General features: G+C 35.7%; 1 protein-coding gene across 3 annotated transcripts in view; it reads right to left on the bottom strand.

Moving 5' to 3' along the window:
- Window positions 1–23500, bottom strand: part of LOC150093908 (proprotein convertase subtilisin/kexin type 7-like) — a 261148-nt gene extending 237648 nt beyond the window's left edge. For 2 of the 3 annotated variants that reach the window (XR_016550296.1, XM_090412667.1), the window contains exons 1-4: window positions 23401–23500; window positions 17787–18367; window positions 6104–6200; window positions 908–1009 (exon numbers count right to left, since the gene is read on the bottom strand). Coding sequence is in view for 2 of the 3 variants with exons in the window: in XM_090412667.1 (XP_090268793.1) it covers window positions 908–1009; window positions 6104–6200; window positions 17787–18350 (763 nt within the window). In the remaining variant the exon portion in view is untranslated. Of the gene's footprint in view, window positions 1–907; window positions 1010–6103; window positions 6201–17786; window positions 18368–22906; window positions 23092–23400 lie in introns of those variants that run through there. The other variant, XM_090412668.1, reaches the window with a different exon arrangement.
- Window positions 23501–26718: the final 3218 nt, after the last annotated feature.

A 26718-nucleotide genomic window follows, 5' to 3' on the forward strand; every position in this document is an offset into this window, starting at 1 on the left:
TTCTGATTTTTCTATCCTTGCCCACAACCTCACCACATGCCTCTCTGGCTGAATCAATCAGAGTTTTCTTCAAGGATTGCCACTGAATCTCCAAGTTTTGGTTGCTGTTCTCAAACTCCTTCATTTTTTCTTCAATAATCTTTGTGTATTTTAATCTACAGGTCAAATCTGAGAGCTACTCAACTCTTATTCGCTTTAAAATTTTCATATATGTTATTCTTTTCAATATGAAATTCAATTTTATCCTGCTCAAGACTAAATAGTGATCACTTCCAATTTCAAATCCTCTGTACACTCTGGTGTCCTGCACCAGGAAGAAAACATCACTATCAACAATAACATAATCAATGAGATTTTCTTATTCCTTGCCTCTTCTCTCCATGTGAATTTGTGCACATTTTTATGTTGGAACATGGTGTTAGTAATAACTAGTCCATTCCTGAGCAGAAATCCAACAGGTATTAGCCATTATTATTAGCTTTGCTCTTTTCTCCAAATTTTCCCAAAATATTTTTGTATGTCTGACAATCATTTCCTACTCTGCTATTTAGATCCCCAACAAGGACCAACTTTTCCTTTTTCATTGTGTCAGTTGCTTTCTCTAAAGCATCAAAAAATTCCTCCACTTCCACCTTAGTAGAACCTTCTGTGGGACCATAGGCACAAATAAGTCTCATTGTCCAATTACCCATTCCAATATTTGCCCACATCACTCTACTTGAGACTGCCTGTAATTCAAGAAGATTAGCCTTGCATTTTTTGTTGAATACTATGACCACTCCTTCCTTTCCTCGATTGTCATTGCCTGAATATAACATTTGGTAATAAACCAAAATGATGATGGTTTATTATTCATAAACAGAAATTAAATCCTTCAATCTACAATATAAGGTTATATTGCTCTCACCTTTTTCTCCTTCTGGAGAGGGATCACCATCATCATCATTGAGATCCCAACTTCCAGCAGCACTATAATTGTCCACAAGATCTGTATTGTTCCATTCCAAACCTAAAATAAATAGATATGAAATTTTAATAAATTTGATCAAGATATTAGGACAGTAGTAGTGAATGAATAAACTGCACATACAGTGTGTGTATGTATGTGCATGTTTCTAATGTATGTGGAGTGAATTAGAAAATGATAACATCCATTTGAAAAAACAAGTAAGCTTTTAGAAAAGTGTAAAAATGAACTATTGTCTATCTACATACAAATACTGCACAGTAAATTCAAATTAATTACACAAGAAATCTAAACCCGTACCAATTCAGATGCAGATGACGTGCTACGGGTTTTGCAACTATTTGTGTGTGGAATAGATATAAATATATCAGAGGTTCTTAATTTAACAGTGAGGTAACTGTGGTGTGGGGATATATGTTAGGAAGGCTAGTTCATCTGTTTTGCATGATAAAAAAAATAATCTCCTGAAAACTATTCATATTTTCTTTCTTTACTAGTATCTTAGAGAATTATACTCATTAGCAGAAATCTTTGGGAGTGGAAGGGGTGATGAAGTGCAATACATAGCCTCTTCCACTCAAATGTCCACCTCACCTACTCATGGTCCATCCCGTTCTATAAGTACAAATGAGGCACTGGCAACCAAGTATGGGCAGTATAACATTTGCTCTGTTAGGGTTATACTGCCCATACTTAGGTTTATATTAGATTTGCCTGTCCAGAGGCGTCAGGTAGCAGCCCTACCACTGGACTTATCCAGTGATAGGTTAGTAACCTGCCCTGGGGAAATTCAAAATACTTTCAAGTCTCATCCAAAGAAAAGCCAGACAGACTATCAGAGAAAAGACCACAATTGAGGAAACAGTAAACAAAATTGGAAAAAGGAACACGTAATGAAGATTGCAACATGGAATGTGAGAAACATTGTACACAAAGAAGAACTTGATAAACGACTAACCAAGCTAACATAAAGATATGTATAGTAACAGAAACAAAGAACAAAAAAGGTACAAAAGAAACAAACAACTATATACAAATCTACAGTGGGGTAAAAAAAGAAGAAAGAGCAAAAGAAGGTATAATGAGGTTGAGGAGGTGACCCTTTCTTTTCAAACTGTAGTTTCTACTACATTTGTACCTATTCCACTACCTATAGTACATCAATCCCATATATGGGAAGAGAATTGAGAAACAAGGAACTTGTTCACATTGGATTTGAAGGCCTGTGCACTGTATTCCTTGGGAAACACATGGGATGAAAGGCTGTTCCACAATGCAGTAGAAATAAAAAAGTAAGAGAAACTTGTTCTATGAGTATGGAGTTTAACTGTGAAGGGATGTTGGGTGGTAGCTGCATGTGTTTCAATGGATTTGGTAGAAAGGGGGGGGGGGATTATTGATGATAGTTCTGATGAACATTTACCATGGAATATCTACAGAAGATGCATGCAGTAGATACTAGATGCTATGAGTTGTTGGCGTGATAACAGATGAGTCTCTTCTGCACTGTATTTTTTGGGATCACCTCTCAGATGTGTGAACTGTACTCAATGGATAGGTGGGTTTGTGATTTATACAGAGTTAATAGCTGTTCATGGGTAAAGTAATGCCTTGAACAAAAGAGGAATCCTAATTTTTTGGACCAAGGAGGCAACAGTTGTAATGTGTTTATGCCAAGAGTCTTGATGTCAAGGTAATCTAGGAGAGATATCTCATCTTGCCTAGAGATTTGGGTGTTGCCAAAGGTAAGGCTGGGATAATATGGTTTTTTTTTTTGTGGAAAATGAGGCAAAACTGTTTCTGCAGGCATTGAAATTGACAAGGTTATCTGAACCTCACAAAGACTGGTTTGGAGATCAGAATTTAGGCTTGCAGAGGTTGTTGCTCTGTAATAGTGTGCAAGATTTGTCAAGTGAGGAGGAATATAGTGTACTGTTGTCGGCAAAACTGTGTATTGGATTGGAAATCAGCTGGAGCAGATCATTGATGTTTAAAAGAAACAGGGTGAGTGAGAGGACAGAACCTTGTGAGACCTCAGCATTAGTTGCATAGTGAGAAGATGGGGAACCATCAACCATCATATACAATGTGTGTGTCCAGTGAGAAAACTAACGACCCAGTTGCAGAAGTCATGGAACAGACCAAATGATGGAAGCTTACTTAATAGCTACTTCTGGCAGACCCAATCAAAAGTATCAGAGTTATTTAGCGCAACCACTTGGGATTTGCCAAACTTTTCCACAATACTTATCCAGAAGTGTATTTGCATATGATCAGGTAATAATGTCAGATAAGGAAGATAATTTACAAAGAGCAATATTTAAACATTATAGCAGAACAGTTTGGAATGAAAATATGTATAGATAAAACTAAAACAATGCATTTTGTGGACATACTCCAGTTAGAAGTAAAATAGTTATTAATAATAAAATAACAGAACAGATAAAAACTTTTAATTATTTTGGATATGGAATATCGTATGAAGGAAAAACGTAAAATTTAAAGCTTCAAATTTTTACCGATTATGGGCCTGATAAATACAATGTGCAATCCGAATATTGTACAAAAATAAAACATGCTTGAAAATATATAATACTTTAGTGCAAAATTTGGTAAATCAGTAAACAAGATAAATAAAAAAAAGTGAAATGAAATTCATGAAAAGAAATACAAAATACACATTATTACACAAAAAAGGAACAAAGATATTTTAAAAGAACTAATAATAAAATTAACAGAAGAAAAACTAAACAAATACAAACAAAATTGGATAGAACATGTAAACTGAATGGCCAATATCCTAAATAATTAATAAAATATAAGTCAACTGGGAAGAGCAGACTGGGTAGATCTCAAATGAGGATATTAGATTGAAAATGAGACCAGAACAGATATATAGCCTATATCCATATTCAGCATTATGATGATATCCAGTTGTTCATGTCATCATAAAATATATTGAAGAAGGCTATGCATACAAGATCCTATCTGACTGGAGCCATAATATATATCCTGCCAACTATCAAAACCTAAATCTGTGAATATGTATAATATCCTACTGACTACAGCAATAATTATATCCTCATATTGGTTTACAGTACTAATGTATAGAATATTACATACCCTCTTATCTAATGCACAGATTTGTATACAGGTTAGGAGATACATAAACATTCAACAAACCTCCAAATACAAACTTAACTCTTTTTAGAAATGATGTGAATTATTTATTCACAAATAAAACAAAGTAAATTATAAATTATGAAACATACAAAAAACTACAGAATAGTTATGAGGAATGTTTGAAAAGTTTGGTAAAAAAAATAAGTTAAACACATTTTTTTTAAAAAAATCACCTTTATTTCTACATAGTCTGCATTAAGGTCTACACATTTGGTCCAGCGAGTTTCCAATTTTTTCACCCAATCTAAAAAGTAGGATTTGTCAAATTGTGCAAAATAGTCGACAGCCTTGAAGGCATACTCGTTTGAAGAAACTTTTTTCCCGCCGAGCCAAATTTTTAAGTTTAGGAACAAGAAGAAGTCACATGGGGCCAAGTCTGGAGAACATGGTGGATGTGGAACCAATTCGAACCTGAATTCATGCAATTTTGCCATTGCAATGGCCGATGTGTGGGACACTGAAATGTCTTGATAAAAGAGCACTTTTTTGTGTGCCAATCTTGGCCGTTTTTTTCTTCAGTTCTTCTTTTAAACGGTCCAACAACGATGCATAATAGGCTTCTATTATTGTCTTACCCTTTTCCAAATAGGGTATCATGATAATTCTTGGGAATCCCAAAAAAAAAAAACAGTGGCCATCACCTTCCCAGCTGACAAAATGATCTTTGCTTTTTTCAGTGCTCTTTCACCGGGCATTGTCCACTGTTTTGACTGCTGCTTGGACTCAGGTGTGTAGTGGTGGATCCAAGTTTCGTCTACAGTCACGAATCGACGCAAAAAATCCTGCAAATTGCTTTTAAACCTAACCAAACACTGCTTTGAAATGTCTTTTTGCATGCGTTTTGATCGACATTCAACAATCGCGGCACCCATTGGGCACACAGCTTTTTTCATGTGCAAGTTTTCGTGCAGGATATTATACACCCATTCAGTTGCGATGCCTACAATCTCACGCATTTTCACTCGGTGGTCTTCCATAACAATATCATGGATTTTGTGAATCATTTCCTTCGTAGTGACCTCAGTTGGGCATCCAGAGCACGCTTCAACTTCGATGGACTCACGACCATGTTTAAACTCATTTTTCCAAAAATAAATAGTCTTTAATGCTGGTGCAGAGTCCTCATGAACTACATCTAATTTGGCTTGATCTGCAAGCCTCCACTTCTTCATATAGAAGTGTTTTATCACTGCACAAAAATCGTTTTTCTCCATTTTTATGAAAAATGCGAACACGGTTTCAAATGTTTGTCAAACGAGAACTATGCATTCACGTGGCTAAAATTTTGCCAGTGGTCTAGAAAGAGATTATACATGCTGACACTCGTATGAATGAATTGTGTCGCCATCTGTTGGAAAATTACCAAACTTTTCAAACAACCCTCGTACAATTGCCAACACAGAAGTTAACAAGATAAAATCTTAAGATAGTAATACAATTCCTTAAGGACCACAAAAACATAACATCTTATTCTTGTTTGTCTACATGACTCAAGAATATTCTCCTTTAGTCAGATGAACTTTATTGAGCAAAGAAAGAATATCCATACCTTCAATTAGAGAAACATCACATATACATATAACACTTCTTTTTTAGCATCAGCAATATGTATTAAGGACGGACTAAAACAACATCCAAGTCTCTCACATGATTATCCAATTCTAAGTCCAGTTTTGTATAAATTCCAAGAATTGAATGTATCTGCTTCTGAAGACAATGTCTAAACATCAACACAACACCAACTAGAATGGAAAAGAGATGACTTCAAGGAAAATTGTTTCTACAGACTAAATGTCTATGAGAAAACAATATTTCACTGAATATGCTGCACTGCAGGAGACTGAATTGTAACTGGATTGTAAAAGAGTGTAAAAAGAAATACATTCATCAAATTAAATTAAAATTCATTAAATATATTCATTAAATTAAAAATTCTATAAAATTATAACTTACCATCATCTATAACACACACAGTAACTCCATGTCCTGTAATGTTTCTTTCCCAAACTCCTGTAATATTAATATCTTTCCTCCTGTCCACAGTATTAAACTGCAAATAATGTTTATTTTTATTATCTATTTTAATATATTTTAATGGAAGATGAACTATATCATCCTTACAATATAATTATTAGTGCTTCTCAACAATATGCACATCAAATGGTCTGGCCAGGATAAAAAAAAAAAAAAGGTCTTGAATTAATCTAGCTAGGGGGGGGGGGGAGATAGTAAAGAGGTTTAATTAATGCTATGGGAAGGGAAAAAAAATGAAAGGGGATAAAATTGGATGATACCTCACATTTCATCTTATATGCACTCTAATGATTGAATAAAGCTGAATGTGAGCACTGTTGTACCTAAAATTATGATAGAAAGACTAAAATTTGTTTTAAAACAGTATTGCAATTCTAATATCTTTAATTTTTCAAATAATAAAACATGCAAGTGCATGCTTAAAATATGAGTATTACCATATCTAGGCTTATATTACTCTGAACACAACCCTATTTCCAAGAAACAAACTAAAACTGAAGTTGTTTTTCATAAACATTTGGAAATTATATAAAATTAGTTTTCAACAAGTTCATATTTTTCTAAGTGCAGAACTAAGTAGCAATTCTGGTGGGAAGGCATATACATGTATCCATAATGATATTACTTAAGAAAATTAATAATGTATACTATATATTAATTAGAAAACATTTAATACTTCCAATATTTTGGAAAAGTCAATTTGCAATCATCAGAAAACAAAGAACAAATTGATGTGCATGCAGGCACTATATAAGGGAAGTATGACCGAAGCAGAAACAACAAAGTCAAGTTGGCTGTTTGACTGAAGGTCTCAGGATAAGAAGTGCCTCCCAAATTCAAAGCAGTTTTTTCCTACAACCAAACCTCAATAATGTATGGTTGTAGGAAATTGAATGGATCCTTATCCACTGATCCTTATCAGTGGATAAGGATCCATTCACCATCACACATAATGTGTCCAGTCAGAAAATGATCACCTAATTGAAAAACACAGAATCTGTACTGGCAATTGTTTATTGGTTTATTAGTTGAGATGCTGCGATGTAATGTAGAAGCTGAGTGTTGATTGATTTTTCTATTACTTTAAAAAGAACTGAAGTAAGTGAAATGGATAGTAATTTTATGGTAAGGATTTGTCACACACCTCTTAGGAATAGGTTGAATTTGGGCTAATTTACAGGTCGTGAGACCGATACCAGCAGAATAAGAGTCCATAATAACATAACAGAACAGGAGCCAATTCTGAAGCACAAATCTTCAGAACACTCAGAAAAATGCATCATGGCCAAGAGACTTTTTTTGGTGTCCAAATTAGACAAGACTTTTCTGATCTCTTTCTGGCAAAAAGTGAAAGTGGTAAGCAATGAATACTGGGTATCTGTAATGATAAAGGTATTTGTCAAGGTCAACTATGCAAGAATTTGAGGAAAAGTAGGAGACTGGATTGTAACAGAATAATACAAAAGCAAGAGGGATGGGAATAGCATTGACTACAAACTTTGATGAGAGACTAGAAAGGATGACTGCTGTTTGGATAAGAAGCAAGTTTCCTACTTTCAGCCCTTTTGAAATCAGCTTTGGATGATTTCATATCCCTCAAAAACTTAAGAAATTCATTGAGTTTTTGAGGGATAACTACCTAAATAGCTTGCTTACTGATATTTCAAGTTCTAGTTTAAGCAGTAAGGCAGATGAAGAGTTGCATGAAAGCTAGCTGTGGTATTCCTGGTTCTTCTCATATACGATGATGACTTTCCATTAGATAATGGATAGACATCATAAAGATCATCAACCACTTGGCATTCTCATAATGCCAGACAACACATGGATGAGGGTGGCTATGAATGTGGCTAGGAGAACATTTGTATTTGAAGAAGGTTCTGGGATGGGTAAAGAGAAAAAAGAAATGTCTCGAAGAAGGTATGGAGAAGTAGCATCTAATGAGTGGTGTCAGTGAAACTTGTTATAGATCCAGAAATGATCTATAATGTTATGTTTGTATACAAATACTAGAAGTATAAGAAACAAGGGGAAACAAAATGGTTGCATTGATTGAGTTTGTTCACTCAAAATTGTTGGGATAAGTGAGACATGGTTGGATGAGGATAACATCCTGACAGAAATAGAGATTGATGGTATGATATTTTTTATGATGATAGAAAGGGTAAAAGGGAAGATGGAGTGCTATTGATGCTAGAAAATGAGTTATGTCCACATTATAGGGGCATAACTAGTGGCAGTATAGTGTGAGACAGAGGCAAATAGAATGAAATACTTAGTACGATGTTACTATAGGCTTGATAATGTGGAGGATACTGACCATGATATGTATAAGCAAATTAGCCAAGCAAATAGGAAAAGGGTGATCATTATGGCAATATAGATTGGGATGAGAAGATAGCAACTGGAAATAAAGAAAATGAATTTCTTGAGTTTTTGAGGGATAACTACCTCAGACAATATGTAACAGAGGGCATGTGAGAAATGAGGGTCTTGAATTTTATCATCTCATCAAAGAATGTCATTATAAATGAAGTGATAAATCTCCTTCCAGTTGGTGAGAGTGACCACAAAGTAATTATCCGGGTGGTTGCCAGCCATGTCAGGACTTCTGTGACAAAAGGGTATGTGCAGAACGACAACTCATTTCATGGTGCAGTTTGCAGCTGCACCATGAAATGAGGAGTTGGGTGGAAAGGAAATCAATGCTGCTTGGATGCTATTTAAGAACTATCTGGTAGAAGTACCGTATTTTTTGATAGATAACGTGCACGTTATCTATACAAAAAAAGTCTAAATTCGTTAAAAATGAACATGCGAGGTATACATTTGAAAGGTATCAGAGGTAAATCAAATGTAATAACAAAACTAAGGTAGAAGTATTACTTAATATTTATTGAACATTACACTATTCAAATCCAAAAAATTCTTCAGACTCTATATTGAAAGAATCAATTGCGTTAAAAATTTCGTTTGGTATTTCTTCAGCTGCATAATCATTGCCACCGGACACCATTGCATTCCCTTGAACTTTAATGAAACCATTTCTAGCACAGTTTTCATTTACAGCAGCCCAACTTTCTACAATCCACATAACTATATCTTTATATGACGTTCTTTTCATCTGCCCTGTTTTGTTATATTGGGGAGGTGGCTAAAGGTGTAGAATTTTCAATTAAGACAGGGTACATGTGGAATTATCGGGCTGGAAATTATGACAAGCTTAGGAGTTTGATTGGTTCAGTGCCATGGCATGTACAACTGCAAGGACTAGAAGTTGATAGTGCATGGGAGGTAGTTAAGAAGTGCTTGCATGAAGCAATGGCTGACTGTATACCTAGTCTGAATAATAAATCAAGTAGGGGTTAAATGGATGAATAACACCATTAAGCTTGAGCGGCAAAAAAAGAAACAACTATGGAGGGAATTTAAGGAGAAAGGTGACCGGCAGGCACATGAACGGTATAAAGCGCAGGCCAGAAGGGTGACGAGTGTGGTAAGAAAAGCAAAAAAGGATTACGAAAGAACATTGGCCAAGCAGGCTAAAGAGAATCCTCGACAGTTTTTTAGATATGTAGCAAGTAAAAGGAAAAATGTACATGGCAGAATGATTTTAAAGAATGCCGATGGTAGGGAGGTAACTGAATCAGTTGAGATAGTTGTTACTGAGTGAGCACTTTGCAAGAATATATCATCCAGGTGGTGACATTGCAGAAACGAATAAACCAGTAGATTATACGGGAAGTGTGGTGAATGAAGTGGAAGTGAGTAGTCTATTGCATAACCTCAATGTCAATACATCTGTGGAATTGGATGGTATACCAGCTCGTGTTGTACGAGAAGCAGCTAAAGAATTGTCAGTACCCTTGACCATCTTGTTTAATTTGAGTCTCGGGTCTGGGTTAGTCCCGAGCGGGTGGAAAGAGGAGAAAATAGTTCCACTGCATAAAGGTGGTTCCAAGACTGCTGTTGTAAATTACCGACCAATTAGCATATCAGGAATCATTGTCAAGGTCTTAGAGAAATTAGTCAAGAAAAGAATAGAGGATTGGATATATGAAAATGGGATATTGTATGGGGGACAACATGGTTTTGTGAAGGGTAGATCATGCCTCAGTAACTTGCTCATGTTTTATAACACAGTGATGGCTGAACTGGATAGGGGTAATGGGTTTACAGTGATACTACTGGACCTTGCCAAAGCCTTTGATAGGATACCACATGGAACCCTAATCAGTAAACTGGAGCAGATGGGGATAGATATAGGATTGGTGAGATGGATAGGAGGGTGGTTGAAGGAGAGATACCAGAGAGTGGTTTATTCAGGAGTGGAGTCTAAAAGAGGTCTTGTGACTAGTGGAGTGCCGCAGGGCTCTGTTCTCGGACCACTGCTTTTCAATTTGTTCATCAATGATATTGGAAAGGATTCGAGAGGAAGTGTTCACTTGTTTGCTGATGATGCAAAGTTGGGTAGAGCAATTGTGAGTGCACAGGATGTCAAAATTTTACAGGATGATTTGGATAGTTTGGAGGACTGGGCTAGGAAAAATGGATGTCAATTTAATGTGGCAAAGTGTAAGGTTATGCACTTTGGGGTGAAAAGAATAGCAGCAGTATATCGCATTGGTGGAACTGTACTCCAGGAGATTGATGAGGCCAGGGATTTGGGAGTGTTGGTGGATAGGGAGTTGAAGTTTAGGGGACACATTGCAAAAGTGACTAAAACAGCTCACCAAATCACTTCGCTTCTGAAAACTACTTTAACATGCAGAGACAAACAAGTTGTTCCTCTGTATCGAGCCTTGATGAGACCCCATCTGGACTTCTGTGCCCAGTTATGGGCACCAGGGTTTCTTTGTGATGAGGAGGAAGTGGAGAGGGTCCAGAGACGAGTGACCAAGATGATAGCAGGTCTGTGGAATGAACCTTATGAGAATAGGTTGAAGATTTGTGGGTTGCAGAAATTGGACGATAGGCGAAGGAGGGGTGATATGATTGAGACATTCAAATTACTGAAGGGTTTTTATAAGATTGATCCAGAAGATATTTTTGAAAATATGACTGGTAGTGGGAGGACTAGGGGCCATGCATGGAAGCTGGGCAAGAACGTGGTTGACAAGGGTGTTAGAGCTAGGTTTTTTACTTGGAGAGTGGTGAATGAGTGGAATAAGCTTTCAGAGTCTGTTGTGGGTGCTACGACCGTGAATGAGTTCAAGGCAAGGTATGATAGATACTGTGTGAATGTTGAATAGTTGTTCTTGACATGATGTTAGGGCCTCCCTCGATGAGTCTGTCGACTCCTTGGAGTTTCCTGGAACAATAATAATAATAATAATAATATTCATGGATGCCATTCATCATCCAGTCTTCCCACTTAGCCTGAAAATTGTCTTTGAATGGTTTATTTACTGCAAGATCAAGGGGTTGGAGTTTTTTTTGTTAAACCACCTGGAATGATGGCCAATTTGGAATACTCACAATTGGTTTAACTTCTGCTGTCATGTGTGCCCTACACAAATCCAACAGTAACAAAGATTTTGGGTTGAAAAATACCATTTTTCTCTTTCGCCACACCTTCTCCAACCAAAATTTCATAACTTCGGAATTTATCCAACCTTTATCATAAGCAGAATAATATCTTTGAAATCACAACTTTTTGGAACAGTCTTTCTTTTGAAAATCACCATCAGTGACAGTTTGGAACCATCAGTTACACAGAGAACCACAGTAAAGTCACTAGGCATGTCAAAACTTACGGGAACCTCATCCATATTCCCAAAGTGACAAGCATCAACCCCCACACAAGTTTTCTCTTAGAAACAAACAAAATTTAGCTACTTTCGCTTCCAGTCGCACGGCAAATTTTGCCCAACGCTAGTGGAGGAGTGCATACTTAAATTGTTTCTCTTCATAAATCCAAAAATCCAAGATGGGTAGGTCTTGAAATCCTTTATATTATCGTTTTGCACAATTCTTTTCGATTCCTGCAACACACGGACAGTAGATATTCTCATACCTTTAGCTCTTTCACTAACAACCCAATCAAACATTTTTTTTTATGGTTGGCCATAAGCACCTTCTAAACCTCATAGCACATTTCCTTGTATGTAAACATTTCAGGACTGTTTCAGCCTTTCGCCATTCACGAACACTACTTTCTCCAATACTGAACAATTTACCAGCTTCATGATTCCCTTTTTCCTTTGCTACTTCTACCACTTCAAGCTTGAACTGCACTGTGTAGGATTTTCTTCGAGAAGCACTTCTGTCTTCCATGGGTAATTCAGATCTAATAACAAAATATAAACAAATAATGATTTACTTTATGAAATATTTTAAAACAGGATGTACGGAATAATGTAACTTCATAAAATACAAAACATGTACACCTACCTTTCAATTGTTGATGCAACTAGTTACAAGAGAAAGATGCAGCCAACACAAGTTATCTTTCGGGTCACACAAAAAGTCATAGTAATGTCACAGTGCTCCCCAATAATGTGAAAATTGCAAAATTTTGAATTAAAAAAATTGACCACTGCTACTAGCAACGCATGTGCTTTTAAAGAATTCCTCTGTACTCTATCTGTACTTTCTAACTCTACCACTAGTTGGCACATGCATTATCTGTACAGCAAAAGGAGTTGATGAAAATGTTGGGAATGCACATTATCTATCAAAAACTATGGTCTAAGTATATTCTAGAAGGTTAAATAAGGTAGGTGTGAAATGGATGAAGATATTAAGCATGTAATACAGAGAAAGAAGGCATTATGGAGACAACATAAGATGAGTGGTAATAATCAATTGCGTGAGGAGTACTTCTTAATCTTAATTTCTTTTTTCTTTTCTAAAATTTTTGGGATAATAATAGAAACATCTTAAAATATACAATTCTGTCTGAGCCTCATGGTGATCAAACATTAATGCCATTTTTCACCTCACCCTGCATGATATCACAGTATGATATCCAGGCTACTAATCCAAGAAAGTGAGGGCTGGTAAAATGGGTTAGAAGCTATGGTCAGCTCTCTGCATTCCTTGCAGGCTGGAGAACTCAATCCCAATTATTTAGCTTAGTCCCTTAAGTGATCCAATGTTAAATTTGATTTATTAAATAAAAAATGTTTTGAAACACTTAAAAAAATTTAATTAATAATATTGATTAGATGGATTCAATAAGATGTTTGGGACTTCATGTCTTTCAGAAGATATCAATATTCAGAAATGAGGCATTGAGTGCAAGAGTGGACTAATCCACTTTTTTCGCATTTTGAGTTAATCACATTAAACTATGCCAAAATGCAATGTTAATAAAGTGCAATAATTCAACTTTCCTAAGTCAAAACTAGACAGCAACACCAAATCATTTCTTCTGTGAACTATTTTCTCAGTGCAATAGTCGACTAAAGCATGTTAGTCCACATTTGAGAAGTGCTGAGATTAGTCCACTTTTGCACTCAATGCCTCAAATATTCAATTATTTCTACATAGGAATTCATTACAGCATGGCCAAAATGCATAGGCATTTTTATAGGATTGACAATGAAGACTCTTTTTTTTCAGTACATGACAGAAAGGAAAAGAACAAGGGATCATCCCTGGAAATTGTATAAGAATGTGGTTAGCAAAAGTGTCAAGACTAAATTTTTTGCTTGGAGAGTGGTGGTGAATTGGTGGAATGGGTTGCTAGGTATCAAGGAGAGATATAGGTATTGTGTGAATAATGAGTCTCCCATGATTAGTGACTCCATAAAGATATCAATATAATAATAGATACTTTCCTGGAAGGTTGTCTTATCTTCCTCTAATAAGCAGTAATAAATGATTACCTTTATGGCAAAAATGTTTTAAGTCCTAATACAGTTGAATTCCAGTACTGTTCATGTCTAAAATCATCCTTCATTACTTAATCATGATTTGTGAAAAATTTTCATATCACAACTTTTTTATAATTTCATTAATTACACTTCTGATTAGTGCAATTTAATTGATGCATTCGATGATAATAATTATTATAATTATAATGATTAACTTTTGAGTTCAGTAATTAATGAAAATTAACCATATAAGTAAACAATAACTCAAAAGTTGGAATTAAACATCTGAACTTATAACTAGTCAAGTGCTAAGTTCCACTTTCTTCTTTAGATAAATTTGTATAAGCTACTCTAGGAGGATTCAGCCAAACTTCAGGGGTCGATTCTTTGAATGACTAAAAGTTTGGAACGTCCACAGCTCAGTCAGTATAAACGAAGTCCTTTGGATGGAAAAACCTGGGTTCGATTCCCATCCATGATGTGAGGAACCTTTATCTGATCTTTTCGACTAAAGGTGAGCTAACTGGTCTCATACAGAGGTGGGGTTTTTTTTTCTCCCAGCAAACTGATCCCATGAACACACATGGCTGCAGTCATAAATACTTATGGTACGGCAAGGAAAGCAACGGGAAACCACCTTGCTTCGTAATCATCTCCCTAGTATAGTGCCAGCCTGGTTGGCCAAGTGGTTAGAGTATCCGCTCTCTCCAGCCAAAAGGCTGCAAGGTTCGAATCCTGCATTGGATGTTTGTGATTGTCTGTGAAAATACTAGTGGTGGTGGTCAGCGGTAGATGGCATTGGTGTAGAATCTACACCAATGTCATCTACCACCATTAATTGATAAAAAAAAAAAATTTTTTATCGATTAAAAATTTTGATTATCACTTACCTATTCATTTTCAATCTATTTATTCATTTAATTTGCTACATTCATTAAGAAACGAATAATTTGCTACATTCAGGTGCCTTGCGGTCGACGTCTTGGCTACCCCTGGTATAGACTTTTGGTCAGAAAGCCCTGGGTTCGATATCCGTCAGCAATGTGAGGAACCTTTATCTGGTCTCTTTTGACTAAAGTGTGTTAGCTGGTCTCATGCAAGGGTAAAGAGTTTTTTCACCCAGGGGAATAGTGGTGTGCCCATGACTGTACCTTCTTTTTCTGTAGGTAAAAATTATTTTGCCACACGAAGTAACTAGAATGTAGTACGTGAGCAAAGAGAGTTCATAATGTTGGGTGGAAAGTAGTTCTGCAGGAGAAGAATTGTGTCACTGATTGGGACATTTGTGAAAGGGCAGAAACATCAAAACTGACTAATAAATCATCTTTGTTGTGTGTTATGTTTTTAATTTTGTTTACGAAGTGTTGTGTGTGTTCTTTATATAGCAGGGGGGGGGATGACCTACCAACTCCTTGAGTGTTGACACTAATTTCTTAGCTAGGTGATAATTTGGGCTGTCTATACTTTCAACTATCGGCTGAAGCAGAACATTATGTTTGTGTGTTTTGGGAACACCACATATTCTGCGAGAATAGGCATAACGGGGTAATAGTTTTTTTAACAATGTCCGATGGCCAAGAAGTGACAGACTTAAGTAATTTCAGTTTTTTTCTTAATCCTGTTAGTCGGATTATAGTTCACAAGTTGATAAATGCTGTTTTCGGAGACTAGTTGATTCATCTGATAAATGTAAGTTGATCTGTTTAAGGACAACTGTAGCATTACCTTTGTCTGATTTTGTTACAATTATATCCTAATTAGCTTTTAATGGCTTGACTGCTGCTAGTTCTGTTTTTATAAGATTGCTAATATTTTTCTTCTATTCAAAACATAGCTGGTTTCTAAACAAATTTTATCAGCTATATTATTTGAAAGAGACTTAATGCCTCAATGTGGTATATAACATCCAGTTTATTAACAGTTCTAAGTGCTACTGCGAAATTTAAGCCTTTATTAAGCAATGAAAGTTCACCGTTATTTAGGGTGTGCCTAGATATGTTGTTGGTTGCTCCACGTCTTGCTTGTTTATTGTTCACTGCTAGAGTTATTTGACAGGGAAGAGATATCCTGATTGGTTAGATTTGTATGATTGGCATTCAAATTTTACTGTTTAAAAATATGAAATTTAGCCTTAAGTTTTTCTTTATTACTTTTCAAAATATGTTTAGCTAAGTTATCAGTGATTCATTCAAGCACATTCAAAATATCTGGATTCATATAACTAGAGATTTCAGATGGTAAATTTAAAACTTGATTTTGGGTCAAATTTGGGTTTCTGCAGGCTGTTTGAATTTATTCCCTAAGTATTGCTTTCTCTGTATGTGCATAGATATAAAGTGCTTTGGCAGAAGTAAATTTCTTTGTCAGCTTGATGCATTTTTTTTGCCAGAGGCGAGAAGTTTTAACCATTGACCAAATCAATGTAATTGTTAACATTGTTAACAATGTAACAAGCTGCACTACAATCTACATACCACGTAGTGCAGCTTGTTTCTTTGCATATATGTGTATGCTCCAGATGATGACCTTCATGTGAAGGTCGAAACATTGTGATTATTTTGGTTTATATTAAACTGAAGTTTTACTCTAACATGGCACTTGTTTCCATAATTTTTATAATGAATTCTGATCACCATGTAACTGAAGGAAAGGAAAAGAAAAAAATTAAGACATGTTTCTCACTGAGATGACTGTCAAACACGTATGATCTAATTAATTGGTTCAAGAAGTGCACACCATATATTTAATGAATATATTTCAACTAAACTGGCACCTTTTCAGTAATAGCACAACAGTTAAACATGGTCAACCTATAATAAATTTAGTTTAATCCTTTATCCAAGTGTGAGCAAAAAACTTTCAACATCTTTCTCTAAATCCAGTGTAATTTAATAAAAAGGTGGCACACCATTTGGCAACTCCTATACGTAGAGATGACCTTGCTATTGCTTCTGCCTGGTATCTCCACATCTGGGCCTGGCTCCCACTGAAGAGACCTCAATAAAGGTCGAAACTAGTCTGGGTAGTGGCCCTCCCCTTAATGCATAACATTATACATATCTGCAAGGAGATGTGATTTGCATTTTGGGAGATACTGAGATAATAGTGATGTTAGCTTGCTCCATCTTTGCAATGAGTTGCCTGGTGTTGTACTACCTTACCCCAGTCCTGAAGATACTTTCAAGGCACAAACTTTGTTTGCTCACACTTGTACAAAGGATTAAACTAAATTTATTATAGTCTAACCAAGTGAAAAATAAACTTTCAACGTAATACGCATAATGAAAACATTGTTTACAAGCTGTAAACAATGTTTTCTGTGTCTGAGAATGTTTGTCATAATGAGAAATATTCACAGCAGAAATTTTTAGTTTTCTATATAACATTAAATCCTGCCTGTAGTACTACCCCAAAATACACAAGATATATCAGGAGAAATCTGTCAAATCTCAGTGTTGATTCCTTGAGTGATTTTCAGTGGAAATGTTTGTCAACATGAATCCATTTCCAGACTATTGGGGGAGATTAACATAGTCATTTCACAATTTCAGTGTTGGTAACTGCAGTATGGTTTGATTGTACATGTAATTTGACATTGCTGTGAATATGTGAATGGTAGGTCAGTTTAAATCAACATACAGTAACTGACTGAATCACTGCTAAAAATATTTATATGTAAATGGCTGGTGCAATAAACCTGGAAACATTTCACAAGAATATCCCTGAATAAATAACTTTCATAGAAATAGAAAAAAAATAAATTATAAAAGATGGATACGTACCAAATGCCACTGACTAGAAAAGGAAGGATCTTGAAATTTGATCTCTCTTTTACTTCTTTTAAGAAAAGTTTGTTGATGATGGGCTTTAATAAAAGGGTGGGTAATTAATTTTCTTCTAATTTTATTTCCTATCCTATTAAAAATATCTACTTTCCAAGTAACATAATTAGATGAGTATACTTCATTTTGAATAAAGTCACTAGTATAATTTTTTATTAAAGGATAGCTAAACAGATAATGATCTCTTAGTTCTCCTATTTGTCCATGATTTGTTAAACCAAGTTCTCTGGCTATGTCATCAGGATTAGGTGATTCGGCAGAAGAATTAATAACAACCGACCAAACTAGCGTTGTTTTTGTACCATCAGGAAGTATATATGGCACAATATCTTTGTGCTTTATATGAATTGAAAATAATGATTGAATACACAAAAGAAATACAAACAAATGGAAGTCTATATGGCTTCTAATATCTCTAAATATAAAGCAATATAAGGCACTTTGGAAAGACATAACGCAGGCATCATCAAGAAGGCCTTTGTGGAATGCTTTCTTTCTCTTCATATGCTACCAATGTTTGCCTGAAAATAAAAAGACAATTATAGAAAAAAAAACTTTAAAGCCATTCTTAAATATTAATAAACTTATATATTAACAGTTTTAATCTCCTCATAATGTTTGCCATTTTATAATTCTTCAAACTCAATAAAAACAGGTGAAAGTTCAGAACCATTTCTGCTATACTCGACATTAGTTTTCTCAATCTATGGTAGATTCATGTAGTATAAAAAAATTTATAAACATAAATAAAAAATAAAATGCAAAATATAACTTGAATTTTTACAATGTTCAGGAAGATATTTAAAACCTTTCCTTCAGAAAATAAGTTAGGAGGTCATGGATAGTTTAGTTGGAGTGCAGGGCTGAATTTTATGTATTCAACATGCTGATTACATGCCTCAGATACACTTCCAAGTTTAAAAAAAAAAAAAAAACTTTCCCCCCCCCTTGATAAAATTCACATTATTATATAACCTCATTAATCTGGTAGCATTAATGATTCATTAAACCATTATCATCCCCTCTTCCAATGTCATTCCTTATATGTCTTTACACTCAACATTCCTGAGACCTGCTCCTCTTCTCTGGACTATTTCCAATATCTTTTCTTCATCTCCTCCAAAACCTTGTAACAAACCTCAACATAGTAGTCATAAGTGACCGAATGAAGGCTAATTCTATATATTAGTGTCCTCCTCATCATTGCAATAATCTGTGTTGTTCCTTATAATTCTAAATGTTTGGTCCTTGTCTACTATGAACCTCAAGTTTCTTATCACCTCCACTTAAAACAACATAATCCCTACCAAATGTACATAGTGCATTCCATCTTTGCCTTCTAAATTTCAATAACATATTAAAATTTAAACTTAACAGCAAATTGACAGCCCACTCAACTAGTATATTCAAATCCATTTAGAGAGCAACAATATCCATTTCATTCCTTACTGCTTTGAGACATTTAAGATGTTGAAAGGATGGATTTAAACAGGAGAGATTTTTCATATGGCAGTATGCCATCCCTATAAGTTCCAAAAGGAAGTGGTAAGAGGGTAAGTTTTTTGCACAGAGAGTGGTAGGAGCATGGAATGTATTGTCTGAGAGCATGGTGAAAGTGCAAACAGTAGATGAATTTAAAAAGTGGTGCGACAGACTTTGTGTCGTCTAAGGTAGACTTCCCACAATGAGTCTCATAACTCCATGAAGATCAGGAATAATAATAAAATGAAAAATTTTCCCAATGACCAGCAAGGCAGTAGAAAATTGGCAAGATTAGTCTATTTGGTCTCAACCAAGAAGCTACAGGTTTGTATTCCAAAGAGGACAATGATGTTTTGTTAACATCTTTATGTGGAAAACGAATTTCACTGCGAGACTATCACCCAACTTATTGAAAGCCTGAAGTGACTTGAAAAAAATCCCACATTTGATCTCTACAGGTTTTCTAGAATATTCATTCCTTATCCCGTACACAGTGTTAATACTAGAGTACCATAAGGTGCCTTTCAAGGGTAGGAATTAAAAATAAAAAATCCCTTCTCAACAGCTTAAATGTCTCAATCATATTACACCATCTATCCACCAAACTCCACACATTACATGCTCTCAGTCTATTCTAATAACCAACATTCACTGGTTCTGATATTATTTTTGTTATCTGCTTTTATACATACCCTTTTCAAGACACTTGATTTCCTTCACATCCCAGTAACTATATCTGAGCAGAGTAATCCAAGTGTCTAATCAGAGCTTTATACAACCACCACCCTCTTATCTCCGCTGGTATTCAATATTCTGCTTCTCAATATGTCAATCCTGAATTGTCTTCATCACCTTCAAAAGTTCCCTGAACTTCAAAACTTTTATCCTACCATCACTCCAAGATCCCTTACTTCTTCATTTAATGTTCATATTCTTTCCAAAAGCATATAATTATATACATATACACAGAAATAGTTGAGTAAAAGGAAGTATTACTAAAAAAGTAAATCCACTAACACCTTTTATTTCATAAAAAGATAGGCAGAGCTCCTTTAGCCCCAACTAAGGTTTTGAAAACAAGTGGGTAGCAAATATTCATTCTTTACTGAGTGTGAGCTCAAGCTATCAATGAATTAAAACTTTCAGGAGAGCAAGAGAGAGATCAAATGGCAAACAACCCGCTGTCTTAAACCTTAAAACTTGTATTATTATTATTATTATCTGTAATAGTATGGGTAATACAGTTCATTTTTTGAGATACGAGGTTAAAACTAAAAATTTTCATGAAAAAAAAAATAAAGAAAGAAAAAAAACCTATGTACTCATACAAAAGATCACTAATTCAGGAACTGGCTGAAGAAAGGCCTGGAAAACTTTCTTTTTGCTTCTGGATCCTGTCAACCACTCGTCCATCCCAACAAACCCAGACCTGCAACAGTAGTCCATATATATAAAGAATAATAATCTTCCTATTTTTGCTTGTCCATGTTTTCTTCAATATCTAATGAACTATTCTTGGTTGCTTTTGCTACATTCATTCTCAACTGCCTATTCTATTCTCAAATCCTAGCCTCATCAATTTCACACAGAGAAGTTTGTCAACATGTAATAGAATTAAACCTATAATTGTCTTTATTTGAGTGGCACGGCACTATGAAACCAAATGAGATATTACTGCCATCATTATTCGCTCGGGCATCTCCATGGCATCAAAGACTCATCGTGGGAAGCCATGCTAACCTTTATTCACAGTACATATTGTACTTCTTAAACTCATTTGTTAATAAAGCACCCACAATCAACTCATTTCACCCTTTACCACTCTCCAAGGAAACAAATCTAGTCCTCACCCCACCCCTTGCTGACTGCACATGTATACAATCCCCAGGGATTATCTCCTTATTTTTCTTATTTCATGTCCTGTCATGTTCTGAAAAATTTCTTCTGTGTCAATCCTATAAAACTCCTTTAATAACTTAAATATTTCCATATATATTTCCTCTTTTCCATCTTTCAACTAGACTTTGGAACAGACAACCTCCAAATTTATCTTCAGCATTCTATAGCTATTATAAAATGCAGAATATACCTATTATAGAATAGCTATTATACTTATTACCTTTACCTTGTCTCTGCCACTTCTGCATCTCTAAATCAGGCAACTCGATCTGTCACGGTAGTCCAGATGCAGGTGTTATCAAAAGCATTATAAAGAAGGATAAAAACCTCTTTATTTTTGCTTGTCAGTGTTTCCTTCAACATCCAGATACAGAAATCACTCCGGAATCCCTAGCCTCATCAATTTCACTCAGACCAATTCTGTCAACGTGTAATACACAGTTTGCATAACCTTACATTTTTATGCATTAAACTAGCAGCTTTGCCAGTTTAATGTGTAAAAACTTTTGCTTTGCCCAAATTTCCAGCCTATTTAAATAGACTGGCAGAATTCCATGTTTTATCCTGTCAGTACATTGTGCCCTTCGATTAGAAAAGGCTTAAGTTCGATTCCCGTCATGATGGGAGGAATCTTCATATGGACTTTTTCATTTGAAGGCGAGTTAGTCGATCTCATATGGAGGTAGCAGGGTTTTTTCTCCCAGAAACTCGGGTTTTTCATCCTGCATACAGACAAATCAGCCCTTCAGAACACATGCAATTTACAGACAAAAAAAAAAAAAAAATACTAGCTGTCGTGGTGGGTGTGGGCAGTGGATGGCACTGATGCGGATTGTTGCATTTATTGGTGGCGGAGAAAGAGAGTTGTATTGTGGGTGTCTTCCCGCAATGAGTCTTTGAACTGCTTGGGGATATCACAAATAATAATAATAATAATAATAAATGCATTTACTTCAAAGCTGTAGAGTGGGTGCCTCCCTGGAGGCATGAGTAATAACAATAACAATAATTTGCAAAACCGAACAGTCTCATCATGAAGCCATTTCCTTCATCCAACTCAGCTGTCACTTTATTAGAAAAAAAATTTCATTAAATTAGCAAGAAAAGACAACTCTTCACCATAACTGTGCTTCCCCTCCTTTACAGAATGATATTCCCATCCATCCATTGCTGAAATCTACCTCTTGAAACACCATTCCTGAGATATTGACTCATCTATAATTTGCTATCTCTGTCTCAGAGCATCCTTTATGCAATGTTACTATTTTATCCTCATTCCATTGCTTCGGAATTGTACTAGAGCTGAGCCAATTCCATTGTGCATAATCTTAATACAAGGACCAATATCCTAACTAATCTCACACCATACTTGCATAAAGATTGTGAAATATCTTAAGCATCTCCAATTAACCTAACTCTAATCTCAACATAAGTCCTTGTTGTGTTGGGAATGACACTGAGGTGATTTCTATCAGGACCTTTGTAAAGTGATCACTCAGTAACTCAACTATTCCATCTACTTGACGAGTTCTAATTTGTCTATTTAGGTCCAGCAGCATATTTATTCACAGGCTGCAAAATAAATGCAGCTGCCTAAGACAGCCAAATTATAAAAGATATCAAAAATCATTTAAAGTGTATAATTTAAAATGAAATAATACATAAGTTTTCAATAATACCTTAAATTCAATCAATTTTTCAGCTGCTGTAAATTTAAATTTATTGTATAAACTAAATATAAATATATAATAACTGCTATGCTGAAATAATGTATAATAACAATTGTAAATAAGAAACGGATGTACTACAAAACAATGCTTGTTGTGGGGAGGGAAATTACTATTCAGTCTCAGCAATGCGCACATCATGCAATACTTCTGGAAAGGAGGGGGGAGGGTCACGGCACCGCTTAATCATAACAGTAGCTTCGTAGTGAAAATTGCTAAATTCTCAATACAAGTACAAACTCGAGTACTGAACGGAAGTTTACTGCAGGAAAACTCAACAATTATAGTGCCGGTAACGTACTATAGTCGCAAATCAAGATCCTCTTTTTAATCTAAAAGGCACTTTCTCCCACTCTAAATCCTCTTAATTTGGTCCTCTTTCTAATTAAAAAAATAAATAAATAAAATTACTGCAACATTTTTTATAAGATAATAAAAAAAATTACATTTTTCTTATGCAATATTTCGCATTTACTGAGCACCATTCAAACCTACATATCATATAGCACGCCATGCAACCATTATAAGATAAACTGCGGTTTGAATTAGTCATGGGTACATGTTGAACATCTGGAAATGTTGACAGTAAACAGCGTCACCTACAGATAAAAACATACACATAAATGGGAAAAAGTGTATATTATTATTATTATTATTATTATTATTATTTGACACCTCCAGGGAGTCCAAAGACTCATCGAGGGAGAGTGTGCCAACAGCATCGAACGATTGGTCCCCTTCTAACCGCGCTCCCTACAGAAAACAAATTAATTTTAATTCGTTTTCTTCTGCAGATTTTCAGATAAAGATATTTTGAGAAGAACTTTTTATTATTATTGTTGTTGTCGTTAACACGTATCTCCATGGAGCCCAAAGACTAATCGCGGAAGGCCTATATGCCAGCATGGTTGGTATATTGCTTAGCGTATCCGTTCTCCAGTCAAAAGGCTGCAGGTTCGAATCCCGCCATGGGCATGGCTGTTTATGATTGTCTGTGAAAATACTAGTGGTGGTAGAGGTCAGTAGATGGCATTGGTGTAGATGATACGGTTCTCTGAAGTTATTATTATTATTATTATTATTATTACGGGCAACTCCAAGGAATCCTTAGACTCATCGAGGGAGGCCCTAAACAACTACTTAACATCCACACAGTATCTATCATACTTTGCCTTGAACTCATTCACAGTCATGGCACCCACAACAGACTCTGGCAACTTATTCCACTCATTCACCACTCTCCAAGTAAAAAACCTAGTTCTAACACTCCTGCTAACCACACTTGCCCAGCTTCCATGTATGGCCCCTAGTCCTCCCACCACCAATCCTATTCTCAAAAATTCTTCTGGATTAATCCTATAGAAACCCTTCAGTAATTTGAATGTCTCAATCATACCTTTTCCGACTATCAATCAATTTTTGCAACCCACAAATCTTCAACCTGTTCTCATAAGGTTCATTCCACAGACCTGCTATCATCTTGGTCACTCGTCTCTGGACCCTCTCCACTTCCTTCCCATCACAAAGAAACCCTGGCGCCCATATCTGCGCACAGTATCCATCAACATAGTTGATGGATTGAGTAGTGGAGACAGAGAGTTGTAGAGTAGGTGCCCTCCCTTCGATGAGTCTGGATTCCTTGGAGATCTCACGTAATAATAATAATAATAATAATAATAATAATAAACATCGTTCACATATACCTATCAGACTTCCCAGAATGCAACCATCATTAACAAAATGCCTATCATGCCCCTTCTTAAACTGATTCACAGAAGGGGAACTGACAACTACCTCACCTTATGAATGCTAGTCAATAGGTGGAAGAGAGGCGATATGATTGAGACATAAATTGTTAAGGGGTGCTTATCAAATATATACTCAGGATATTTTCCAAAGGATTGAAGGAGGAAAGGCGACAGAGACAAGAGGTCATTCTTGTAAGATGTATAAAGGTGTGGTACATAAGAGAGTGCGGCATGACTTTTTTTCTTGGAGAGTGGTTGGTGGGTGGAATTTATTGCTAAATGAGATATACCAAATATACCAAGCATCTCTAGTTCGTGAATTCCAATGATCATATCCACGCCTGTCTCATCAGCTACTACTGTACCTTCACCCTGATGATAAACCTTCACAAAATAATCATTCCGTAATTCAGCTATTTCTTCCATCTCTCTGACCTTTGTAACAGCAACATTCAATGATAGTTTTACATAAATATTTTTCTCTTTACCCACAACGTAGCAAAAAATATTCCTTTGAATTCGCTTTGGAATGTTCGGCAAATTTTAACTGATAATGTGATTTAGTCTTGCATATCAAGCATGTCACCTCTCTTGCCTTTATATGAGAGCTAGGGGAACTATTACGTTTATGTATATAAATTCCATGACACGTAAGTTCTCTGTTGACTTCCATCTTTGAAGTCCTGTGTCCCTGAGTGGAAAAGAAAAAAAAAGACATATCGAAAAATCCTGCAACATGTCACTCTGCTAAAACTGGAAACACTTTTTTCTCACAAAAAAAACCAGCTAAAGCGTTTTAATTCTCATATAGATGGCGAAGCCATTTGAACCCTAACTTTTGGAATGTTCTGTGTGAGCAGGTGAGTAGGTCAATCTCTGTGGTAGCCAGTCAGAGATAGCTGGTGCAAGATTATCAAACTCTAAGTGGCATCTAGTGAAGAGACAGCAAACAAGTGCCGCTATCTCTTGATCATACCTCTTAGTCGATTTTCTCGATTTTACCGTACGAAAACGAGTTTCCAGGAGATAAAATCAACTTATACTTGCCGGAGGTGAACTAACTTGGGAAGACTTAGAAAAAGTGCCTCTAGTCAGTGACTAAAAATAAACTTAAATCTTTCTTTTGGTGGAATACGGTGATGGATGTAAACGCCACTTCAACTGAACTACAGAAAGCGTTCCAGATGATCATATATTGCAAAAAAAAAAAAAAAATCGAACACAGATTCCAATCATAAATGAAAACATATTATTCTGGCTCAATAAAAAAAAAACGAAGTAGACTACAAACGATCATCATTATAATGGAGAATGAGAGAGATTTATGGAAAAGGATCGAAACTGGAGAGCGATAATAAAAATCGAATATGGTATGCTGACTCACTGATAAGTAGAAGTGCTTGAGAAGAATGCGAAATCGGGTTTTCCCTGGTGCCAAGATTAAGGATGCCAATGATGATAAGGATGCAAAGAGTGAAGATGAGGATGTTTATTTTGGCTGATTTGAATGAGTTAGTAAGAGATAAGTGTGTACGAGAAGATATGAAAGAGATGCTAGTACAAGTGAAAAAGAAGAACGAGAAAGTAAAAGTTGCAATGGTATGATAGAGGCGAGTGAGAAATCGAGCTACACCGCTGTTCAAAACCTAAGATCAAATTACAACTGCAAATTCAAAGGAATCAGCTTGTGGCATTTATATAACTGATGATTTCGAGTAGAAGGGGTACACATTCAAATTTTCTAATCGCGCGCAAAGGGTCACGTGGTAACACTCAACAGGATAAAAAGCATAATGCAGCGTTAAGCGAACTTGTTTATAGGAAGTACATCTCTTGAAAGAATAAAGTTGCAAACTTAGATGTCTCGTAATGTCTCAATCATGGAGATGATGGGAGAAGAATTATTGGAAAACTTGAAGAAGGCTGCCGAATTACTGAATTGTCAGAGAACTTGTAATCTCTCACAGTTGCATGCAGGCTCTAAACAGCGTTTCAAAACAATGAAATGTGTTCCAG

Source organism: Typopeltis vanoorti, chromosome 23 (genome assembly GCF_054136105.1).
Source record: "Typopeltis vanoorti isolate ZY-2024b chromosome 23, IOZ_Tvanoo_1.0, whole genome shotgun sequence".
NCBI classification, from domain to species: Eukaryota; Metazoa; Arthropoda; class Arachnida; order Uropygi; family Thelyphonidae; genus Typopeltis; species Typopeltis vanoorti.